Source organism: Pelophylax lessonae (genome assembly GCF_965119305.1).
Source record: "Pelophylax lessonae genome assembly, chromosome: 13".
Lineage (NCBI taxonomy): Eukaryota > Metazoa > Chordata > Amphibia > Anura > Ranidae > Pelophylax > Pelophylax lessonae.
The window spans coordinates 203,022,996-203,045,814 of NC_138780.1; the positions used below are offsets into that span (position 1 = coordinate 203,022,996).

Consider the following 22,819-nt stretch of genomic DNA (forward strand, 5'->3'; position numbering starts at 1 on the left):
GTGGGTGGATGGATGGCTGGCACCGTGACCGGACCAGACTGCAGCTGGCTATACACGAGGCTGTCTGAGGCGTGGGAGGCGGTCTTAAGGCAGAGAACATGTGCAGCGGGCGGTGAAATGGCGTCACTTATGACCGCACAGGCGTGGGAGGCAGTGTTAAAAGGCAGAACGTGTGCGTGCAACATACGCAGTGACGTTACAAAAATATAGGCGATATTGGTAAATCCAAAGGCTGATTCCGGTATATCGGGGAAAGTGCATATCAGCCCCGATATATCGTGTTGCCGATAATCAGTCGATCTCTAGTCTACAGTATATACTACACTACTGAATATACTTCACTATCTGAGGTCTTAACTTGTAAAAAGCACAAATCTATATAGTGTATACGCAACTGACCGACAGAAACTCAATGGCCTGATATGATCTAATCAATAGCCCTTTATATAGAGATCAATGTATGGTATATGGTCTATGGTATATACTGCACTACTGAATATACTTCACTATCTGATCTCTTAACTTGTAAAAAGCACAAATCTCTCTCCCTGCCTAACTCACTGCTAGCAATGTCTCTAATTACACTGCACTGTCTGATAAACTGCAAATGACTATTCTCTCCCTGCCTCAAACACGTTCCTCTCCCTGTCTCCTATCTCGCCTACCCAATTATCACACTACACGCTGCGGCTGTGCGAGCAGCCTTTATATAGTGTGGGGCGTGTACTTAGCCCCTGAGCCATGATTGGCTAAAGGCAGCCTGCCTTTTTACAATCATGGCAGAGATCATTTGATTGGCCAAAGCATGGAGGTCAGGGTGCATGATTTGGGCAATCACAACGCACCGCATGTGCCGTACGCACGCGCAATGCATTGTGGGCGGTCAAATTTCCCGCGAGGAAACACATTTGTTTGTCAATCGACGAACGACCAATGTTCAATTCGAACTTAGCAGCATATACGTCACAAGCTGGAAGTGCTTTACTGCTACAGTGGTTTTATTGATTCAAGGCTGTTTTATGATGATGTATCTGGTGAGTGCATTTTACTTTCAATAAACATACACCTGTGAAAACGTACTTCACCATGGTCTTCCCCCTGTTTTTTAACTTTTGGGAGTGACTGTGCCTTGCTACTTCTACTTTGGGATCCAACATTTGAATTGGGAGCACCTATTGGAAGGCTTTCAGGGTCGATTATCAAGCTTTATAACAACAAGCGTTGTGTGACCATTGTGAGAGCGGTGGTCAGGGCCAGATTAACATAGGGGCTATTGGAGCTGCAGCTCCAGGCCCCTACCTTGAATATAGGCCCCGGGTTGGCCATATTCACTGTTACCGCTCTTCTGTCACTTGTAAACACAGAAGTCTGGCTTCTATGCTCGCTTCCCCAGGCAGCTCCCTCAGAACCTCCCCACACAGCACGAAGGCCGGACAAGGAGGGACAGTTGCCGATGCATGGATGTGTTTATGGGCTTCAGAGACAGCATCCCCTGTTGAATTAGGCATGCATGGCTGCACCCTTCCTCCTCTGGGTGCATGCCAAGGCACGGCCCTTAAGGCCCTTCAAAATCCTCAGCACCAAGCCCATGATGCTCTTAATCCGGCCCTGGTCCTCCTCCACCGCCGCTTCCACCTGCACCACCCATAGGTGTGCGCAGCCTATTGCATTAGGGTGTGCACCCCAAAGTTTAAATACACCTGCATGTGTTTGCCTACATGTACATGCCCCGATACATTACTCTCCCTGCTGGCAAAGTGAAATAGAGCAGAGCAGGTCCGAGGGAGATCTTTCCCATCTCCTCACTGGCAAACAGAGCGATAATGCTATGTGCCCTAGGTGATTAGGGTGTGCCAAGGTACACCCGGCACACCCTGTGCGCAAGCCTCTGACACCGCCACATCCACCACCACCTCAACCTCCCTCCTACTCTATATGGGCCTCGTCCTTCAGAGATGAAGAACATTGTTTTATTTTTCTGTTTTTTTTTTTTTGTTGTTGTTTTAACCGCTTCCATACAGAGCAGTTAGACACCCTTCCTGCCCAGACCAATTTTCAGCTTTCAGCACTCTCACACTTTGAATGACAATTGCTCAGTCATGCTACACTGTAACCAAACAAAATTTTTATCATTTTTTTCACACAAATAGAGCTTTCTTTTGGTGGTATTTGATCACAACTGGGTTTTTTTTTTTCTTCGTGATATAAGCAAAAAAAGAGCAAAAATTTTGAAAAAAAAACACTTTTTTTTAGTTTCTATTATACAATTTTGCAAAAAATTTATTTTTCTTCATACATTTGGGCCAAAATTTATACTGCTACATATCTCTGGTAAAATTAACCCAAATTAGTGTATATTATTTAGTCTGTGTGAAAGTTATTGAGTCTAGAAGCTATGGTACCAATTACTGAAAATTGATCACACCAGATGTACTGATGGCCTATCTACTTTCTTGAGGCCCTGAAATGTCAGGACAGTACAAATACCCCCCAAATGACCCTTTTTGTAAAGTAGACAGTCCAAGGTATTTAGTAAGAGGCATGGTGAGTTTTTTGAAGTTATAATTTTTTCCCACAATTCTTGGGAAAATGAAGAAAAAAATGTTTTTTTCTCAAAACGTTGTCAATTTATAAGCTATTTCTAACACATAGCATGTACACAGCAAAAATGACACCCCAAAATTCATTCTGCTACTCCTTCTGAGTATGGTGATACCACATGTGTGAGACTTTTACACAGCCTGGCCACAAAAAGAGACTCCACGTCCAAGTAGCACCATAAGGCGTTTTAGGAGCATAAATACACATAAAACTTTTTTACTACCTATCACACTTTTCAAGGCCCTAGAGCACCAATACAATGGAAAAGTCCACAAAATGACCCCATTTTGGAAAGCAAACACTCCAATGTATATTCTATGAGGCATTATGGGTCCTTTGAACATGTCATTTTTTTCCACAAGTTTTTGGAAAATGTGGGAAAAAAATAAAAACTTTTTTTTTTTTACACAAATTTGTCAATTTATAGGATATTCCTAACACATAGCATGTACATAGCAAAAATGACACCCCAAAATACATTCTGCCTCTCCTCCTGAGTATGGCAATACCACATGTGTGAGACTTTTTCACAGCCTAGCCATATAGAGGGGCCCAACATCCAAGGAGCATCATCATGCATCCTAGCCACTTGCCTAGGCCTATTTTTGACATTTGGTGTTTACAAGCTAAAATCAGTTGTTTTGCTAGAAAACTGCTTAGAACCCCCAAACATTATATATTTTTTTTAGCAGAGACCCTAGAGATTAAAATGGAGATTATTGCAATATTTTTTATCACACCGTATTTGCGCAGCGGTCTTCCAAACGCAATTTTTTTGGAAAAAATTCACTTTTTTTAATTAAAAAAATAAGAAAACAGTAAAGTTAGCCCAATTTTTTTCCATAATGTGAAAGATAATGTTACGCCGAGTAAATAGATACCCAACATGTCATGTTTCAAAATTGCGCACGCTCACGGAATGGCGACAAACTTTGGTACTTAAAAATCCCCATAGGCGACAATTTAAAAATTTCTACAGGTTGCCATCTTTGAGTTACAGAGGAGATCTAGGGCTCAAATTATTCCCCTTGCTCTAACGATCGCAGCGATACCTCACACGTGTGGTTTGAACACAGTTTACATATGTGGGCGGGGTTTCCGTATGTGTCGCTTCTGCGCGCAAGCTAACGGGGACAGGGCGCTTTAATTTTTTTTTTTTACTATTTATTTTATTTATTATTTTTTATTTTTACACCGTTTAACAAAAAAAAAAATGGATCATTTTTATTTCTATTACAAGAAATGTAAACATTACTAGAAAAAGGCACGACAGGACCTCTTTTTTGTGAGATCTGGGGTCAAAAAGTCCTCAGATCTCACAAGTACACTAAAAGATAGAAAAAAAAAAAAAATTATTATATAAAATGAAAAAAAAAAAAAGGACCTTTAAACCGGTTGCTAGGCAACAACATTTTCCGTAGCTCCAGTCCTCCAAGACCATAGAGTCAAGTGAGGGCAAGCTTGCCCTCACTCGACATCCTGTCTGTGAGGATCCGGGCCTGGATCGTTTTCCCCGCTGCCGGCGGGTCCGGTAAGCGGGGAAAAGGACCGGACGCGGCGGGAGGGGGGGGGGCACCTCTTCCGCCATCCCGGAAGGGTGATCCCACGGCGAATCCGCCGCTGGGACCACCATTATCGGAAAGCCAACCGTCCACCGTTTAAAAAAATACCAGGGTTATGGCAGCTATCTGCTGCCATAACACCGGTATTTAGGTTTAAACGGAGGACGTATATAAACCTTTTTGGACTTGGACATGGTGGCTGTATGAAGGGTGACAGGTACTCGGGTACTTTGTTGGGCAGGTGACAGGCAGGTGACAGGTACTCTGGTACTGATGAGCAGGTGGCAGGTACTCGGGTACTCCGATAGGCAGGTGACAGGTACTAGGGTACTCTGATGGGCAGGTGACAGGCAGGTGATAGGTACTGATGAGTAGTACTGATACTGATAGGTGATACTGTACTGATGGGTACTGATGATCAGTACTGATACGTGATAGGTACTGATGAGTACTGATGAGTAGGGATCGGTACTGATGAGCAGGCGGCAAGTACTCGGGTACTTCAGGCGTCAGGTACTCTGATGAGCAGGTGGAAGGTACTCGGGTACTCTGATGGGTAGGTGACAGGTACTCAGGTACTCTGATGACGGGTACTCCGTTGACAGGTACTCAAAGTACCCGAGTACCTGTCATCAGAGTACCCGAGTACCTGTCATCAGAGTACCCGAGTATCCGTCATCAGAGTACCCGGGTATCCGTCATCAGAGTACCCGAGTACCCGTCATCAGAGTACCCGAGTACCCGTCATCAGAGTACCCGAGTACCCGTCATCAGAGTACCCGAGTACCCGTCATCAGAGTATCCGAGTACCCGTCATCAGAGTACCCGAGTACCTGTCATCAGAGTACCTGCGTACCTGTCATCAGAGTACCCGAGTACCCGTCATCAGAGTACCTGAATACCTGTCACCAGCCCATCAGAGTACCCGAATACCTGTCACCAGCCCATCAGAGTACCCGAGTACCTGTCATCAGAGTACCTGATGGGCTGGTGACAGGTACTCGGGTACTTTGATGGGCTAGTGACAGGTGCTCTTTATTGGGGGGGGGGGCAATCAGTGTGTTTAGTGTGCACTGTAATCGGTAACTAGCTGTTACCACACTCTCTTCCTCACACAGGATCAGTGTGTGAGGAGGAGAACACGGTGACAGCTAGTTACCGTGTTCTCTGTTGACATTTGTGACCGGCTGTGATTGGACACAGCCGGTCACGTGGTAAAGAGCCAATTTCATTGGCTCTTTACCTAGATCGGGGATCGACTCTGTCCGAGGGACGAGCCTCGACCCCGATCGCTGCTCTGTGCGCCCCCGTGGGCGCGCATTGCAGAGAGAACGAGCGGCTCGTGCTGGAGCCGCTCATATGATCGGCTGTGATTGACACAGCCGATCACGTGGTAAACAGCCAATTTCTATTGGCTGTTTACCTTGATCAGGGATGGGCTATGTCCGAGGGACGAGCCTCATCCCTGGTCGCGCCGCTGCGCGCCCCCGGGGGCGCGCAGTAGCAGCTAGAGCGGGCGGACGTCATATGACGCCCGCCCGGATCCGCACAACCACCATGCCGACGTCATATTACTATGACTCGGTATGGAAGTGGTTAAGTTATTTCCCTATCCACATTTGTTTGCAGAGCACTCGCCATGCTCTTAACTATGTTTTGCTGGACACGGACCCAGACTTTTTTTTCAAGTTCGGCCGAACCCGCCGAACACGGACATCCAGGTGTCCGCTCAACTCTAATTGTTATATTTTTGATCTTTTTCACTCTTTTGGGGTGTACCCTAATTTAAAATGACTAAAAAAAGCAGTGTTGGCTACCTCGTCCCCCTCCACCGCCGCTTCCACCTACACCGCCACATCCACCGCCACCTCAACCTCCCTCCTACTCCATATGAGCCTCGTCCTTCACAGATGAAGAAAATTGTTTTATTTTTCTGTTTTTTTTTGTTTTTTTAAGTTATTTTCCTATCCACGTTTGTGTGCAGAGCACTTGCCATGCTCTTAACTACATTTTGCTGCCATTTGCAGCACACTAGCCCTTTCCATTGTTTTTTTTAGAGACATTTTAGCACCTGAAAGTTCGGATCCCCATTGACTTCAATGGGGTTCGGTCTCCGGGTAAAGTTCGGAAAAAGTCTGGGACACGGACCCGGACTTTTTTTTCAAGTTTGGTCGAACCCGCCGAACACGGACATCCAGGTGTCCGCTCAACTCTAGTCACGCGTAGGGGAGGGGCAAGGATGGACAGAACGCTTTGCTATCTGCTGGCGAGACTGTGGGGCTGCCGAGCACAGGAGGAGGCAAACGGCTACGGCGTCTCCCATTACACCACCACGGTATTTCCTTCGGTAAACTGACTGCAATCATGGCTTCTTAAAAGTGCATATTTGCACCTATGCATGTGAGTGTGATAATTATTTTATATGAATAAAAGGTTTTAAAGGATTTCAGCACTATTGCAAGTTTTTTATATCTGCATATGTCGCTGGATGGCGGGTAAGTTGTACTGGCCGGATCGGTGTCGTTGGGGTTGAGCCATATCTATCCAGACGGGCTTTCTTGAGATCCCCTGCATTTATGCTCCATTGAATCTTGATTGAGGTGAGCACCCACTCACAAGAGGGTGCACATTTGCTGCTGAGCTGTGACACTCTGGTCACTCACTCTTTGGGGAAGCACCAGCCACTTTTAGGTGGCCTGAGCACTTATAGAGGAGTGTTATTTTATCACCAAGCATCACTGGGACTTTTATATTGGACTTATATTATGCATTTTGCGTCACTTTGCACTTTTGTATTTATTTTGATTATGATCTGAGTGCTTACTGCTTCTTTTACACGTTTATATATTGTGACAGGAAGTCAGGTAAATCTGTGAATGTAGTCACAGACAGGAGCTACACTTCCACCTGGGTTAGACAAATCACCAATTACTATAGGGTGTCGGCTGCAGAGGTAGCCAGAACTGTCTAAGGAAGTTGAAAGGCCTTCAGCTGTTCAGAATGAGGAAATGAAGGCCTCTATAATTTGTCCAAAGGAAGTCTAATGGATTGCTGCCTCTGGAAGCTGTTTCCTGAAGCCATGTGGGCTGGGAGAAGGAGGACAGTCAGAAGTGTGCCTCCCGACAAGCTGTGTGGGCATGGGAGAAGACCCCCTGAAGTGATGTGTGCTAAGGAGGGTAACCAAGGGTGAAGACGTCTCAAAGGTGAGAAAACGAACTATTTCTATGTGAAAGAAATAAAGGAATGTTTGCCATGTGAAGAGGCAAGCCAAGAGACATTCTCATTGTGATGAGTTAAGGACATGTTCAATGGACATTTTGTGCTGTGTGAAGAGATTATAAATGGACTATTGTGTGTCCGCTGTAGGACAAGAAAGTCTGCCCAACAGTAGGTTGGAGACAGACTCTTAGGTAGGTTCCAGTGTGAGAAGGTAGCCGCCCACAGAGGCAAGGATTTATTTTCTGTTTTATTTTATTTTGCTGTTTTTGACGCTTGCAGTCTGGTGAAGAAAATTGCCTTAATAAATCAAACTGTTGTTTGCAAGCACTTATCAGCTATTTCTCTGTGAAAACGCATCCCCCAAGGGGTCATCCACACCCGCCACCGAGCTAATCCCTTACAATATATTTATTTGGATTTTTCAATATTTGCACATTTAATTTTTAATTGCTACTGATCTGTTTTATCCACTTACGCATAGCATTATATTTTTTATCTTTATTTATTTATTTATTTAGTTAGTTATTTATTTATTCAATGATCGGTAGGAAGTTATGTACTCATATTTTGCGCAGCACTATTTAATTATTTAGATTTCACACTGATATGAGAAATGAAGTGCTTGCAGCAATCTTTTTATTTAGGGAGGTTGCTTGCGGGAACTCTTGTTTTATTTTGCAGTGTTATTTTGCAGTGTAACTGGTGCCTCTGGTCTGCGTCCATGTCACCACCCAGTGCCTCAATGCCAAATACTTTCATACCAGAAGGATCCTGGCGATGGTAATCTTTAAAGTGTCCTGGCATAGAATATCTCTCTTTGTAGGTGATGATTTCACATTTGTGTTCCCCAAATTTAACCCATAAAGGGCAAGAGGTGCGTCCCACATAAATGCGGCCACAGGGACAAATGATCCCATAAACCACAATTTGGGGTGATGGAGGTATGAAAGTGCAGGAAAGTGGCTGATCTGTGGTCTATATTTTGGTGATTTGAGGTGTGAAGGTGCAGGAATTGGGATGTTCTAAGATGTGAAGGTGCAGGAATTGGGGTGATTTGATGGATAAAAGTGCAGGAATTCGACTGATCTAAGGTATGAAGGTGCAGGCATTGGAATGATCTGAGGTATGAAGGTGCAGGCATTGGAATGATCTGAGCTATAAAGGTGCAGGCATTGGGGTGATCTGATTTATGAAGGTGCAGGCATTGGAATGATCTGAGCTATAAAGGTGCAGGCATTGGGGTGATTTGAGATATGAAGGTGCAGGCATTGGGGTGATTTTAGATATGAAGGTGCAGACATTGGGGTGATCTGAGGTATGAAGGTGCAGGCATTGGAATTATCTGAGGTATGAAGGTGCAGGCATTGGGGAGACCTGAGGTATAAAGGTGCAGGCATTGGAATGATCTGAGGTATGAAGGTGAAGGCATTGGAATGATCTGAGGTATAAAGGTTCAGGCATTGGGGTGATCTGAGGTATTAAGGTGCAGACATTGGGGTGATCTGAGGTATGAAGGTGCAGGCATTGGAATGATCTGAGGTATAAAGGTTCAGGCGTTGGGGTGATCTGAGGTATGAAGGTGTAGACATTGGGGTGATTTTAGATATGAAGGTGCAGACATTGGGGTGATCTGAGGTATGAAGGTGCAGGCATTGGGGTGATCTGAGGTATGAAGGTGCAGGCATTGGGGTGATCTGAGGTATGAAGGTGCAGGCATTGGGGTGATTTGAGATATGAAGGTGCAGGCATTGGAATTATCTGAGGTATGAAGGAGCAGGCATTGGGGAGACCTGAGGTATAAAGGTGCAGGCATTGGAATGATCTGAAGTATAAAGGTTCAGGCATTGGGGTGATCTGAGGTATGAAGATGCAGAAATTGGGGTGATCTGAGGTAAGAAGGTTCAGGAATTGGGGTGATCTGAGGTATGAAGGTGCAGACATTGGGGTGATCTGAGGTATAAAGGTTCAGGAATTGGGCTGATTTGAGCAGTAAAAATGAAGGAACTGAGGTGGATCTGAAGTCTAAATTTAAACATTGTTTGTTTGTTTACCAGGTCATTTACTAACTAATAAGTGTAACTTGCCATTATCAGTGCAGCTACGAGTACAAACACACTATAAGACTATGGTGCCCCTTTGTTTACTGGTGTGCCAGTTGTCTAGTTATTGTAGAGATGGCATTAGATACTGAAAAGCTTTCTGACCCCCTACTCTACATAAATAGAACTCATTTCTCTTTAAACTTCAGTAAATAGAATTATATAATGGAGTAGACATTCCTATATTGTCATCCATGTGTAGAGACGGTGATATCTCCATACACAGGATGGCCACAGAATACCAAAGCCATAACTCGTATTGTGCTATAATCTCCTTGTGTGTGGAGCATGAAGCTGATCAGCAGTGTGAGGCCGGAATCAGCATTGCTAGTGATTGGACGAGATAATTTTTATCTGATATTCTATTAATCTCTGCTGATTGGATTTCTGTATTCATAGGAAGTAATGAGGAGATCCACAAACACTGAATAGTAGATAGTCAGGTGACAGGCCGCTCATACGGGTCTCTAATTGGTGATTGCAGTAAGATCTGATTGCTCCATGCGTGACCTCCTATAATCTCATCTATTTTACTAGTTACCAGACCAAACCAAATATCAGATTTTAGAGATGTGTTATGAAACTATTATTTCATGGCTGATAGAGTGTGATAAGATCCCAGAAATAGATGGCAGTCTAGAATTGGCTATAACCTGTGACAAAAAAAGATTTATAGAATTTATTATTATTAATTGTATTTCTATATTATTTATGTGGTTTAGATATAAAACTGTCCCAGAATATGATTGTCTCAGTCAGTGCTGTTATACTCACAGTAATATCTCTATCCGGCTTGTTGTCAGAGCTTCCATCAGATCCCTGAAATGAGGACCCCCCAGATTGTTCCCAGACAGGCTCAGTGTCCTCAGTGTCTGATTATTTCTTATTCCAGATGCCAGATGGGGGCAGGAACTGTCTGTCAGGTGATTATTGGACAATCTGTAGAAGAAGAGAAGAATGTTACCAGAAGAAAATTAATCTCTCCTCAAGGAATGTAATTATTCCCTACATGAAAAGAATGCATTTCTCTTTATTAGAATCATTCATATTAGCTCACTTTATAAAGCACCAGTACTTAGAATTTTATAGTGGAGTAGACCCCCCCAATATTGTCCTCCATGTGCAGAGACAGATATACAGTATGTCCATACACAGGAAATGCACAGAATATCACTGACATGACGCGTATTGTGCTAATGCTAAACAATATGGAGCATGAATTTTATCAGCAGACAGCGTGAGGCTGGAATCAGCATTGCTAGTGATTGGACAGGATAATTTTTTGATATTCTCTGCTGATAAGAAGGAAATATGGAGGAGATCCCTCAAGACTGAACAGTAGATGTGCATCACAGTGGCTAAGTGGTTAGCACTTCCAACTGACAGCACTGGGGTCATCGGTTTGAATCCCAACCACGGCACTACCTGCCTGGAGTTTGCATGTTCTCCATGTGCGGGGTTTCCTCCCACACTCAAAAACATGCTGGTAGGTAATTGGCCTGAATATGTGTGTGAATGAATGTTAGATTGTAAGCTCTTTGAAGGTAAGGACTGATATGAATGTATAATATGTATGTAAAGTTCTGCATACATTTTTGGTGCTATATAAATAACTGTAATAAATATGAAATAAAATGGTCATGACAGGAAGGTCATTAAAGGATCTGATTGCTCCTTGCAGTAAGTTCAGATTCCTCCGTGTATGACTTCCTATCATCTATTTCACTACTTATCAGACAAAACAGAATATCAGATTTCATGAAACAATTATTTCATGACTAATAATAGAGCGTGATTCAAGATTTACCCAACATTCCAGGATTAGCTATATACTGAGACAAAAAGTAGAACAGTATACTTACTTTATATTAATATTTATGATCATATTTATATATCAATTATGTGGTTCAGATATAGAACTGTCCCAGAATATGATTGTCTCAGTCAGTCCTGTTATACTCACAGTAATTCCTCTATCCGGCTTGTTGTCAGAGCTTCCATCAGATCCCTGAAATGAGGACCCTCCAGATTGTTCCCATCCAGGATCACTGTCCTCAGTGTCTGATTATTTCTTATTCCAGATGCCAGGTGGAGGCAGGAACTGTCTGTCAGCTGATTCTTATCCAATCTGTAGAAGAAGAGAAGAATGTTACCAGAAGGTAATTAATTTCCCCTGCAGGAATGAATGTAATTATTCTCTACATGAATGGAGCTCATTTCTTTTTGTTGGAATCATTTATATCAGATCACTTTATAAACTCCAGTAAATAGTCACCCCGATATTGTCATCTATGTGTAGAGAAGGTAATATCTCCATATACAGGATGACCACAGAATATCACTGACATGACTCGTATTGTGCTATAATTTACTTATAGGGCATAAATTGTATCAGCAGACAGTATAAGGCTGGAATATTTATTGCTAGTAATTGTATGGGAACACTGAATAGTAAATGTGTAGTAATAGGAGATCCCTTGACACTGAATAGTAGATGTGTAATAATGGAGAGACCCCAGACACTGAATAGTAAATGTGTAGTAATGGGGAGACCCCCTGACACTGAATAGTAAATGTGTAATAATGGGGAGATCAGCTGACACTGAACAATATGCACTACAGTCTTTGCTGTGCATCTGGGGGGGGGGGGGGGCATATTTTTTCCCTGATTTGTGTGTGGTGGCAACCGTTGGATATTATATAAATATATGTACAGTTTCTCACAAAAGTGAGTACAACCCTAAGTGAAAATGTCCAAATTGGGCCCAATTAGCCATTTCCCCTCCCCGGTGTCATGTGACTCGTTAGCGCGTGTGTTAAATTTGATGTTATTGCTCTCACTCTCTCATACTGGTCACTGGAAGTTCAACATGGCACCTCATGGCAAAGCACTCTCTGAGGATCTGATAAAAAGCATTGTTGCTCTACATAAAGATGGCCTAGGCTATAAGAAGATTGCCAAGACCCTGAAACTGATCTGAAGCATGGTGGCCAAGACCATACAGCGGTTTAACAGGGCCCGTTCCACTCAGAACAGGCCTCGGCATGGTCAACCTAAGGAGTTGAGTGCACGTGCTCAGCGTCATATCTAGAGGTTGTCTTTGGGAAATAGACTTATGAGTGCTACCAGTATTGCTGCAGAGGTTGAAGGGGTGGGGGTCAGCCTGTCAGTGCTCAGACCATACGCCGCACACTGCTACAAATTGGTCTGCATGGTTGTCATCCCAGAAGGAAGCCTCTTCTAAAGATGATGCACAAGAAAGCCTGCAAACAGTTTACTGAAGAGAAGCAGACTAAGGTCATGGATTACTGGAACCATGTCCGGCGGTCTGATGAGACCCAGATAAACCTATTTGGTTCAGATGGTGTCAAGCATGTGTGGCGGCAACCAGGTGAGGAGTACAAAGACAAGTGTGTCTTGCCTACAGCCAAGCATGGTGGTGGGAGTGTCATGGTCTGTGGCTGCATCAGTGCTGCCGGCACCTGGGAGCTACAGTTCATTGAGGGAACCATGAATGCCAACATGTACTGTGACTTCCTGAAGCAGAGCATGATCTCCTTGCTTCAGAGACTCTGTGGCAGGGCAGTATTCCAACATGATAACAACCATAAACACACTTCTAAGATGACCACTGCCTTGCTAAAGAAGCTGGGGTTAAAGGTGATGGACTGGCTAAACATGTCTCCAGACCTAAACCCTATTGAGCATCTGTGGGGCATCCTCAAACAGAAGGTGGAGGAGCAAAAGGTCTCTAACATCCACCAGCTCCGTGATGGCATCATGGAGGAGTAGAAGAGGACTCCAGTGGCCACCTGTGAAGGTCTGGTGAACTCCATGCCCAAGAGTGTTAAGACTGTGCTGGAAAATAACAATGGCCACGCAAAATATTGACACTTTGGGCTCAATTTGGACATTTTGAATTGACTTAGGGGTGTACTCACTTTTGTTGCCAGCAGTTTAGACATTAATTGGCTGTGTTGAGATATTTTGAGGGGACAGCAAATTTACACTGTTATACAAGCTGTACACTCACTACTTTACATTGTAGCAAAGTGTCATTTCTTCAGTGTTGTCACATGAAAAGATAGAATAAAATATTTACAAAAATGTGAGGGGTGTACTTACTTATGTGAGATACTCTGTATATGTATGTATATGTATGTATGTGTGTATATATATATATATATATATATATATATATATATATATATATATACATACATACATACACAGTATCTTACAAAAGTGAGTACACCCCTCACCTTTTTGTAAATATTTTAAATATTTTATTCTATCTTTTCATGTGACAACACTGAAGAAATGACACTTTGCTACAATGTAAAGTAGTGAGTGTACAGCTTGTATAACAGTGTAAATTTGCTGTCCCCTCAAAATATCTCAACACACAGGCAATTAATGTCTAAACTGCTGGCAACAAAAGTGAGTACACCCCTAAGTGAACATGTCCAAATGGGACCCAAAGTGTCAATATTTTGTGTGGCCACCAATATTTTTCAGCACTGTCTTAACCCTCTTGGGCATGGAGTTCACCAGAGCTTGACAGGTTGCCACTGGAGTTCTCTTCCACTCCTCCATGGTGGATGTTAGAGACCTTGCACTCCTCCACCTTCTGTTTGAGGCTGTCCCACAGATGCTCAATAGGGTTTAGGTCTGGAGACATGCTTGGCCAGTCCATCACCTTTACCCTCAGCTTCTTTAGCAAGGCAGCGGGCGCCTTGGAGGTGTTTGGGGTCGTTATGTTGGAATACTGCCCTGCGGCCCAGTCTCCGAAGGAGGGGGATCATGCTCTGCTTCAGTATGTCACAGTACGTGTTGGCATTCATGGATCCCTCAATGAACTTTAGCTCCCCAGTGTCGGCATCACTCATGCAGCCCCAGACCATGACACTACCACCACCATTCTTGGCTTGTGTTTGTACTCCTCACCTGGTTGCTCACCTGATCCCCATTCACACCTGAAACCTTGTAACAATAACGAGTCACATGACACCGGGGAGGCAAAATTGTTAATTGGGCCCAATATGGAGATTTTAAATTAGGGGTGTACTCACTTTTGTTGCCAGCGGTTTAGACATTAATGGCTGTGTTGAATTATTTTGAGGGGACAGCAAATTTACACTGTTATACAAGCTGTACACTCACTATTTTACATTGTAGCAAAGTGTCATTTCTTCAGTGTTGTCACATGAAAATATATACTAAAATATTTACAAAAATGTGAGGGATGTACTTACTTTTGTGAGATACTGTGTATATGTATGTATGTATATATATATATATATATATATATATATATGTGTATATATATATATATATATATATATATATATATATATATATATATATATATATATATATATATACACATATACAGGGTTCGTACGGTCCTTGAAAACCTGGAAAAGGTATGGAATTTTGAGATGACACTTTCCAGGCCTGGAAAGGTCATGGAAAAGTACGATTTTAGAAATGTTTTGGAAAAGTCATGGAAATCTGGGGAGGAGCGGAGGGGAGCGGTGGGCAGCGGCGGGGGGAGCGGATGCTTAAAACTTTTATTGCAAATGTATTATTTTATTTTATGTGATTGTGCACATTGATTTCCAGGTCCGCAGCAGCCGAGGAGTAGATCATGCACTAAGCACCAATCGCTGGCAGCGGGGAGGGCCGGGCCGCGGTTTGCCTGGATGTGACTGGCCAGCAGCAGCTGCTGCTGCTGGCCAGTCACATACAGGCAAACCGCGGCCCGGCCCTCCCCGCTGCCTGTCATTGGTGCACGATCATTTCCTCGGCTGCTGCTGGCCAGTGACCGACCGTAGGGCAAACTGCGGGCACCTACTGTACCAGTCCTATACGGGAAAGTTAAAAATAAATGTAAATAAATAATTAAGCATCCAATCCTGAGTCGCCTTTCTGTGAGAACTCTGTTCTGCCTCATGGGACTGTTAGGTTTGGCCTAAGAATAGTAAGCGCCGCATTTTGTCCAGCTGCACCTTCATGTCTGCCACCTGAACAGCTTTATTTGGGCAAGCAGGAGCACCACTGTTCTTTCTCCCAAAAGTAAGTGCCGCATTTGTGCACCATCAGATCTGTGCCATCCATACCAGTCTGCCTGCACCTCATGACTGTGGCTTGGGCCTAAAAAGATTACTGTGCTGCATTTTGTGCATCTGACTGTCTGTGCTATCCATACCAGTCCGCCTGCACCTAATGACTGTCGCTTGGGCCTAAAAAGATTACTGTGCTGCATTTTGTGCATCTGACTGTCTGTGCCATCCATACCAGTCCGCCTGCACCTTACGTTAATCCATTTCTAAGCGGTTCTCAGGGTTTATGTTATGAAACCTTGTTACTGTGCAAGCGTTATTTAAATAAATATTTCATATTCCACTGTACACTACAAAGCTTGTCATTTATATTAGTAAAAATATGCTGGGTGTGACATAGATTTTCTTCTTATTTAACACGTATACATAGACATTTCATGAAACATTAGGTCATGAATATTTACGTGAAGTCATGGAAAAGTCATGGAATTTCATTGGTGAAAATGTGTATGAACCCTGTTATATATGAATATAGTACAGGTTGCCGAGGGTCGAGGGAGGGTCCTGTAAGGATGCTATATTTCTCCTCTGTTTGGACTGTGGTCCCTTGTAAGGGAAAAAAAGTGGTTAATGCATTGGTCAGAGGAAGTAGGTTTAACCACTTCAATACGGGGCAGTTATACCCCCTTCCTGCCCAGACCAATTTTCAGCTTTCAGCGCTCTCACATTTTGAATGACAATTGCTCAGTCATGCTACACTGTAACCAAACAAAATTTTTATCATTATTTTCACACAAATAGAGCTTTCTTTTGGTGGTATTTGATCACAACTGGGTTTTTTGTTTTTTGTGATATAAGCAAAAAAAATAGCAAAAATTTTGAAAAAAAAACAAAACACTTTTTTTAGTTTCTATTATAAAATTTTGCAAAAAAATTAATTTTTCTTCATACATTTGGGCCAAAATGTATACTGCTACTTATCTCTGGTAAAAAATAACCCAAATTAGTGTTTTTTATAAAGTCTGTAAGAAAGTTATAGAGTCTAGAAGCTATGGTACCAATTACTGAAAATTGATCACACCTGATGTACTAACGGCCTATCTCCTGTCTTGAGGCCCTGAAATGTCAAAACAGTACAAATACCCCCCAAATGACCCCTTTTTGGAAAATAGATAGTCCAAGGTATTTAGTGAGAGGCATGGTGAGTTTTTTGAAGTTGTAATTTTTTCCTACAATTCTTGGGAAAATAAATATTTTTTTTTCTTTTTTTTCCCACAAAGTTGTCAATTTATAAGCTATTTCTAACACATAGCATGTACACAGCAAAGATGACACCCCAAAATACATTCTGCTACTCCTCCAGGTAGCATATCCAAGTAGCACCTTCAGACATTCTAGGAGCATAAATACACATATACTGTAACTTTCTGACTACCTATCACACTTTTGAACGCCCTGGCTGGCCAGGACAATGGAAACGCCCACAAAATGACCCCATTTTGGAAAGCAAACACCACAACGTATATTCTATAAGGCATTATGAGTCTTTTGAACATGTCATTTTTTTTCCACATGTTTTTGGAAAATGTGGGAAAAAATTAAAACCTATTTTTTTTTAAACATAAGTTGTCAATTTATAGGATATTCCTAACACATAGCATGTACATAGCAAAAATGACACCCCAAAATACATTCTGTTACTCCTCCTGAGCATGACAATACCACATGTGTGAGACTTTTACATAGCCTGGCCACATAAAGAGACTCCACATCCAAGTAGCACCTTCAGGCGTTCTAGGAGCATAAATTACACACATAATTTTCTGACTACCTATCACATTTATATATATATATATGGTTTTTTTTTTTTTTTTTTTTACATGTATGTATTGGTTTATTATCCTATTTAACTTTATGTAATAGGTCTTTGTTGAGCGCACTATTTTTTTCATTTCATTTAGTCTTTTGAACATGTCATTTTTTGCTCAAGTTTTTTGAAAATGTGGGGAAGAAAATGAAAACCAATTTTTTTCACACAAAGTTGTCAATTTATAGAATATTTCTAACACAAAGCATGTACATAGCAAAAATGACACCCCAAAATACATTCTGCTACTCCTCCTGAGTATAGTGATACCACATATGTGAGACTTTTACACAGCCTAGCCACATACAGAGACCCAACGTCCAAGTAACACCTCCAGGTGTTCTAGGAGCATAAATTATACATCTAATTTCATGACGACCTACATTTTTGAAGGCCCTGGAGCACCAGAACAATGGAAACGCCCATAAAATGACCCCATTTTGAAAAGCAAACACCCCAATGTATATTCCATAAAGCATTGTGAGTCTTTTTAATATGTCATATTTTTTCCACAAGTTTTTTGAAAATGTGGAAAGAAAATGAAAACATTTTTTTTCACACAAAATTGTCCATATAGAAGATATTTCTAAGACACAGCATGAACATAGCAAAAATGACACCCCAAAATACATTCTGCTACTCTTCCTGAGTATGACGATTCCACATGTGTGAGACTTTTACCCAGCCTGGCCACATACAGAGACCCAACATCCAAGTAGCACCTTCAGACATTCTATGAGCATGCATTTTTCCATCTAATTTCCTGACAACCTATTACATTTTTGAAGGCAATTCATATTTCTAACACATAGCATGCACATACAAATTACATCCCAAAATATATTCTGCTGAGCAAAGGGTAAACAAAAGATTACCTGTGGTTTTACTAGTGGTCCACAGAGGAGAGCATCCAGGTAGAAGGCAGGAATGTGCTCAGTGACAGCAAAAGCAATCGAACAGGCAGCAGGCAAAAATACTGTCCATAGTCATTACAGGCAGCAGGCAGGGGTACTGTCAGCACAGCCAAAGCATTGGCCCAGGTAGCAGACAGAGATTTTGTCTATAAAGTCCTGAATACTGTCCATATTCATTACAGGCAGCACACAGAAATACTGTCCATAGTCATTACAGGCAGCAGGCAGGGATACTGTCAGCACAGCCAAAGCAATGGTCCAGGTAGCAGGCAGAGATGTGTTCAATAAAGTCCTGAATACTGTCCATATTCATTACAGTCAGCAGGCAGAAATACTGTCCATAGTCATTACAGGCAGCAGTGTTGTGGAAATTAATAGGGCTTGGAGCATAGAAACCCACTCAGTGCGCTCAAGATTAATACGCACCAAACACCATTAATAGCTTGTACTGAAAAGTACAATGTACAGCTCTTTTGTATAAGGTTTCCAAGCGCTCGGCAGCAAAGAAATGGACAGACAAGCTTGCTGTAGTCAATTCAATGCTATCTGGAGGGTTTCCTGTGTGTGACTGCCTCCTCCAAGACACAGTAGGTTTATTTAACAAAAGGGAGTTACAGGGAGTGGATCCAAGACCACCAATCACAGAACATGTATACATTCAAAAAGTACAATAGAAACTGTAGAGTAGATGCCCATGAATGGACACGGCTGAACAAAGGGAATCCCAACTGTAGCACATGGCTTCTCATCGTTCACTCATGTCAATCCATAACCATGACTCATACCTGTTAGTGGGTCTAATCAGACATGATTCATATATAAACCAAATATGACAGTGACCATTCTAACTGTTCCAGTCGATGAGGCTTTATCTGCATAAGATAATAGTAGCAGTTTTAGTTACACGGATCGAATGGGACTAAAAGATACCATCTATTAATCTTGGTAAAATGTTAAGAATTTCCATTCACAAACATAACTCAGCAGTACAGGGCCCCGAATTGCAAATATAGATCTGTGCGATGGACTCTCTTTGCTACTAGTATTGTGCCATCTCATCCAATGGAAGGTTTTTACTAACAAGTCTTTCCTGCAAATACAGTTAAACCGACAATCGCTGTGAATAGCGATTATCGGTAAAACCGACACTGGGAGACATTATGACTATTTAACTAAAGAAATGTCCACAATTAAATTTCCACAACAGCCCCTCCTCTTTGTCATATGCTCCCATGTGTCCTTTGATGAATCTTCTTCCTCTTCTTCCAAATAAACAGAACAGTTCTTCTCACGATAAAAACAATCTATTTCAAAAAGTTTATAAAAAGAAAAAAAAAAGATAATGGGTAAAAACAATCCATCAAAAGGAAACAACACTTGGGTTCCGTTCTTCAGGAGATGACTTCATAGGGAGGGCATGGGATGATGGGATGCATTGACCAGCGGTTGGGCTGGAGTCCTTTGGCGTCGGATGCAGGGGCAGGATTTCGGGGCGTCTTGTCTCAGCAATCAGGACGAGGTAATCTGCTCGGGCTTTGGTGACTCGGTCGACCAGACAACAGGATCATAAAGGAGGAATAGAAACAAGAACAACATAAGTATATATACTCCTATTTCCTTCAACCAAGATCCAATGAAGAACAAAAAAAAATCCCCGGACCTCCCAAAGCATTAAAAGGATTCCAACCCTTGCTAGTTATAGCTCTGGCTCTGCCTTGTAATGAAGTTACCTTATCCATATGGGCTTGGACCTTATCACTGGTGTTTGCTATACCGGAACAGCAGTCTTCCCCTACGAATTCACAGAAACCCCCCTTGGAAGCTAAAAGAAAATCTAGTACCAGTTTCTCCTACAGTAAAAACACCCGGAGTTTCATTGGTGAGATGACTGCTATACCTGTCCCACAGGTTGTAGATCCTACGAATCTAGTTCCAGTGGCAAAACTAAAGTTAAAGCCCATCCGTGGACTACCTGATTGTCCCGATACCCAAATTGTATTGACCAGAAAAGAACAGGAGCCAGAGCTAACATTAAAACTAAAATTTATGTTACCCTCTAGGAATGTGTCATTAAATTCTGTGGACAAGTGTCTCTTGGTTGTCTTCATGATGATACGAACGTCTGTCATTGCTGGGGTGTAATAGCTAGATGGGGGTTTGGAGCACACCCAGCCATGAGACCTGTTTGCCGTCTTGGCCAACTGAAAATTCATTACCCTTGCTAAAACACCCTTGCTAAATATGTAAATAAAAACGAAACTCCTCATTATCATTCTTGGATGGAGTTGAGCAGCTTTTTGTAGTGGCTGGCATGGATCCAGAGCCTCAAGGAAGTCGGCGTTGTCAGCTGAACCTGGTATACCTCGGAATACCTTTGCTCCAATCCCGTCCTTTGACATTTCCTCACAGCAACTCAGTCACCTGGTTGGACGGAATGTACACTGGTTATTGTGTCAGGGTCCTGCAAAAGACTCCCGAACCCTATGATGGACCTTTTGAAGCACCCTTTGCCAGGACTGCACCCACCCCGTCAGCTGAGAATGTAAAAATGACAGCTGCTGAGGAAAGCACAATCCAGGCTCTGGTTGACTCCCAAACAAAACTTGTAGGGTGATAACCCATGGGGCATTTCTGTTGGGGTAAAGAGCAATGAAAAAAAAAATTAGAGCCATGGCTATTTCTATTCAGCCGTTCAACCTTACCGCTAATCCCTGAAGCGCCGTACATACCTCTGCAAAGATATGACCAGTGAAGTTTGATCCACGATCCGACTCGATCGTTCCAGGCAGCCCCCTTCCGACAAACTATCTCAGACAGGATCTTTTTCGTGGTGGCAGTGGCAATGGCATGGTGAACGGGCCAAGCCTCTGGCCACCCAGAAAACATATCCGGACAGACCAAGACACGCTCTTTCCCCGGCAAAGTGATATAATCTATCTGAATGCGCTAAAAGGGATATTCCGGTTTCGGTGAGTGCCTTCTCGGTACCGTTACCATTTTCAGCTGCGGTAGTAAAGCCAGGGCTAATCCAATGCTCCTCCACCTATGCACACATAACCATCTTTGACTGGTGCCCGGGGTAATGAGCCGAGTGGGCCGTCATTGGAAAAAGGGATCTGGGTAAACACCATTTACTATCAAGACCCCAGATGTCATCTGGACCCTGTGTAGCCCCCAAAACCATCCATCTCCTCTTTTCCTGCACTTCCGCTTGGGACTGCAGTTTCTTAACACATCAGAGGGGATGGCTAGCATCAGGGTCTCTGTCACAGGGCTCAGAGCACCTTCCTTTAGCAGCTCTATCTGCCAAGGCATTTCCATTGGCTTCCATAGTCTTCTCAGTAGTATGAGCCTTTACCTTCAGAATGGTTATCACGTGTGGCAAACAAAAGGCAATGAACATCTCTAATAACCCCGCACGTTTCACCGACCTCCCCAAACTAGTCAAGAACCCTCCTGCCTTCCAGACAGGACCACAATTATGTGCCAACCCAAAAAGCGTATCTCGAATCTATATAGAAATTGATCCTCTGATCTCTATATCTTACCATCTGGGGTGTAGTACCTGGAACCATCGGCAAAAAGGTTAGCGTCTAGAATGGGGGTCTCCTTCACTGGACTGACAGCCACTGATTGCCACTCCATCAAAGAAAGACAATCATGTAATTCCTACTAAAGTTGGAAATTTATGAGAGAGATGAGCCAGATCCGCTGACACTGAACCTGTCACTGTCTCTCCTGATTCACGGCTTATCGACTCTACGACTCTTACAGGTCTGCTATGGATGTGGAAAGCCAGGGTACATCAGGCATAATTGTCCGAACAACCCGGCTGGTCCGTGGGGTAAGTGGCAATTTATTCCAGAAGATCCGGAAATTTCAAAGGTAGGTATGGTCAGAAACGACTATGATTTATCATAGGGCGTTGGTAAACCGGTGTCAGCTCACATCCTAGAGGAATTAAAATAGCCCCTCCCTTGCCTCGCTGACACTGATGCAGCCAACACAGTTTTAAGATCTCAAGACCCTAGAGGCAAGGTTCCCCTTCCAGGGGAGACAACTCCCACTGTAGGTCTCACGGGCCAGACAGTGTCAGTGACTGAACCTCTCTATTGCAGGCTAGGCCAGTTTTGCAAGGAGAAGCTTGTTTTTTTTTTTAGGTCATTGCATTTCTCTGTGTACCCAACATCTAACCACTCAGAGAATACAGACATTGAAGGACCCCCAAAGACCTCGTAACCTTAAACGATGCACTATTTTTGAACCCTGCGTCTCTTCTTCCTGTTAAGGAGGAAGAGAAGGGGGGAGAAGGCCGTGCAGAAAAATGGTAATTTTCAAACTTTATATCGCTCTCTTTCTTTCTTTCTCTTTTTTTTTCTCTCTCTCTCTCTCATCAATTTCCAACTTTAGTAGGAACAACACGATTGTCTTTCTTTGATGGAGTGGCAATCAGCGGCTGTCAGTCCAGTGAAGGAGACCCCTATTCCAATT

At 42.9% G+C, this 22,819-nt stretch overlaps 1 protein-coding gene across 1 annotated transcript in view; it reads right to left on the reverse strand.

Moving 5' to 3' along the window:
• The window catches only part of LOC309569498 (NACHT, LRR and PYD domains-containing protein 12-like), a 1,417,729-nt gene that overhangs the window by 168,831 nt on the left and 1,226,079 nt on the right, over positions 1-22,819 (reverse strand). The window contains exon 7 of the mRNA XM_082275358.1: positions 10,256-10,420. Coding sequence (XP_082131484.1) covers positions 10,256-10,420 — 165 coding nt within the window. The remainder of the gene's footprint in view (positions 1-10,255; positions 10,421-22,819) is intronic.